At 51.5% G+C, this 1,996-nt stretch overlaps 1 protein-coding gene across 1 annotated transcript; it reads right to left on the bottom strand.

Annotated features, from left to right (window-relative positions):
* Positions 1-440: 440 nt before the first annotated feature.
* Positions 441-1,380, bottom strand: LOC124687464 (probable aquaporin TIP2-1). The gene is made up of 3 exons (XM_047221246.1): positions 1,254-1,380; positions 908-1,158; positions 441-812 (listed from the first exon to the last, which is right to left on the bottom strand). Exons 1-3 carry the CDS (start codon positions 1,378-1,380, stop codon positions 441-443), a joined length of 750 nt encoding a protein of 249 aa, XP_047077202.1.
* Positions 1,381-1,996: the final 616 nt, after the last annotated feature.

The following is a 1,996-nucleotide window of genomic DNA, read 5'->3' as shown; positions in this document are numbered from 1 at the left end:
GGTAACCGGGTCGGGACTAAAGGCGAAGTTCCGGTGGGCCAACCGGGACTAGAGCCTGTTACGGACCGAGACCGAAGGCCCTGTCTCCACTGGTGGGAGGTGCGGTTTAGAGGGAAGGATCCACAACCGTACACAGGAAGTGTTTGCAGTTAACAGCAGTTCCAGTCCTTTACAATTCCCACATATGCAAATGACATCAACTGCAAATGCCAAATTCTTTCATGGAACTTTTTTTTTTCCAAACGAGGACAACAGATCATTTTACATAGTAGGTTGAATCAAAATGGAAACACAAGTGCCTTGACCGTGACACAATTAACATTCGTACACAACCTTGATCACATCATGCATCTTCACAGGACGAAGAGCAAGCAACTTAACGACGCGCATATCTTTATACGGGTAGACGGAGCATTCGACACTTCGACGACCTATGCGATTTATGCGTAGTCATGGTCGGCGACTGGCTGGTAGGACGCGATGAAGACGTCCCCGTAGACGAGCCCGGCGAGGCCGCCACCGATGAGAGGGCCGACCCAGTAGACCCAGTTTCCAGCGAAGTCGCCGGCGGCGACGGCGGGGCCGAAGGAGCGGGCGGGGTTCATGGAGCCGCCGCTGAAGGGGCCGGCGGCGAGGATGTTGGCGCCGACGATGAAGCCGATGGCGATGGGGGCGATGGTGCCGAGGGAGCCCTTCTTGGGATCGGCGGCCGTGGCGTACACCGTGTAGACCAGCGCGAAGGTGATGATGATCTCCATCACCACGCCCTCGAACTCGTTCATGCCGGCTGCGACGGCGTGCGTCGGGATGGCCTGCATGCGTTTAGAATCCATTGATTCATCTTTCAGTCTACGTACATAAGCTGAACGGGCGGTACAGTGATGGTGTTGCAAGTACTAGTACGGACCTTCCCGTGGGTGACGAACTTGAGCAGGAAGCAGGCGGCGGTGGAGCCGAGCAGCTGGGCGACCCAGTAGAAGATCCCGGTGAGGATGGTGATGTTGCCGCCGACGGCAAGGCCGAAGGTCACGGCGGGGTTGAGGTGCCCGCCGGAGATGTTTGCGGCGACCGCGACGCCGACGAAGAGGGCGAAGGCGTGGGCGATCGCGATGGCCACGAGACCAGCGGGGTCCAGAGCGCCATCACTGGTCAGTTTGCCTATGTACGCACACACGCCAATTTGCCATTTCATACTGATTCACTATGGAAAATAGAATAGAGTGATCAGACAGTTAACGATTGCCGTGACTCACCGTAGGCAATGGCGGACCCGACGCCAGCGAACACAAAGAGGAGGGTGGCGATGAACTCGGACACATAGGCCTTGATGGACGTGGCGCTGAAGGAGTCGCCGCAGCTTCCGAATGTGAGTTTCACCATCCTGCTTTCACTCCCTTAATTTAATTAACTTGCTGCTCTGGATGATGATGTGTGATTGTGTGTACGCTGATGAGTGAACTCCCTTCAGATTAGGCCCCTTTTATACACTCGAAATCGTGCTAACAACTTATTGGCAAACTCCAATTGCGGACTATAGAATCTATGGGCGGTGGGGATGATTACCACGGATAGTTTAGTTTAAGGATTAGCTTCATCTATGATTGGTGCTACTAGACCGCCCAACCGCACTTTGCTTTGATCAAATGTTTTGTTGTTATTATGAACTTTTAGAGTACTAGCAAAAGTGCCCGTGCGTTGCATCGGAAAAATAAAAAGTTAAACACTTCAATGAATCATCTGTGGTGACACTTCTCCGTTGTACCACCATAGAGAACAGTGGTCACGCTTTCTCTTATTTAGTGATGACCTAAATGATTAACATGTCATTGGCATTGTCATAGAAAACTATTAAAAATTTATGTACATATGCGTATAAAAATGCAAAAATTATCTCCTATACAATGCACAAAACGTACGACGCTTGAGTTCAGGCGAGCGGCGGCAAATGTTTTTCCACTTCCAGGAATTGAACCTTTGTAATCTCGTCGTTGTTTTG

Source organism: Lolium rigidum, chromosome 2, assembly GCF_022539505.1.
Source record: "Lolium rigidum isolate FL_2022 chromosome 2, APGP_CSIRO_Lrig_0.1, whole genome shotgun sequence".
Classification (NCBI taxonomy): domain Eukaryota; kingdom Viridiplantae; phylum Streptophyta; class Magnoliopsida; order Poales; family Poaceae; genus Lolium; species Lolium rigidum.
The sequence above is the reverse complement of the archived record's forward strand: the minus strand, read 5'-3'. Positions and strand labels throughout refer to the sequence as shown.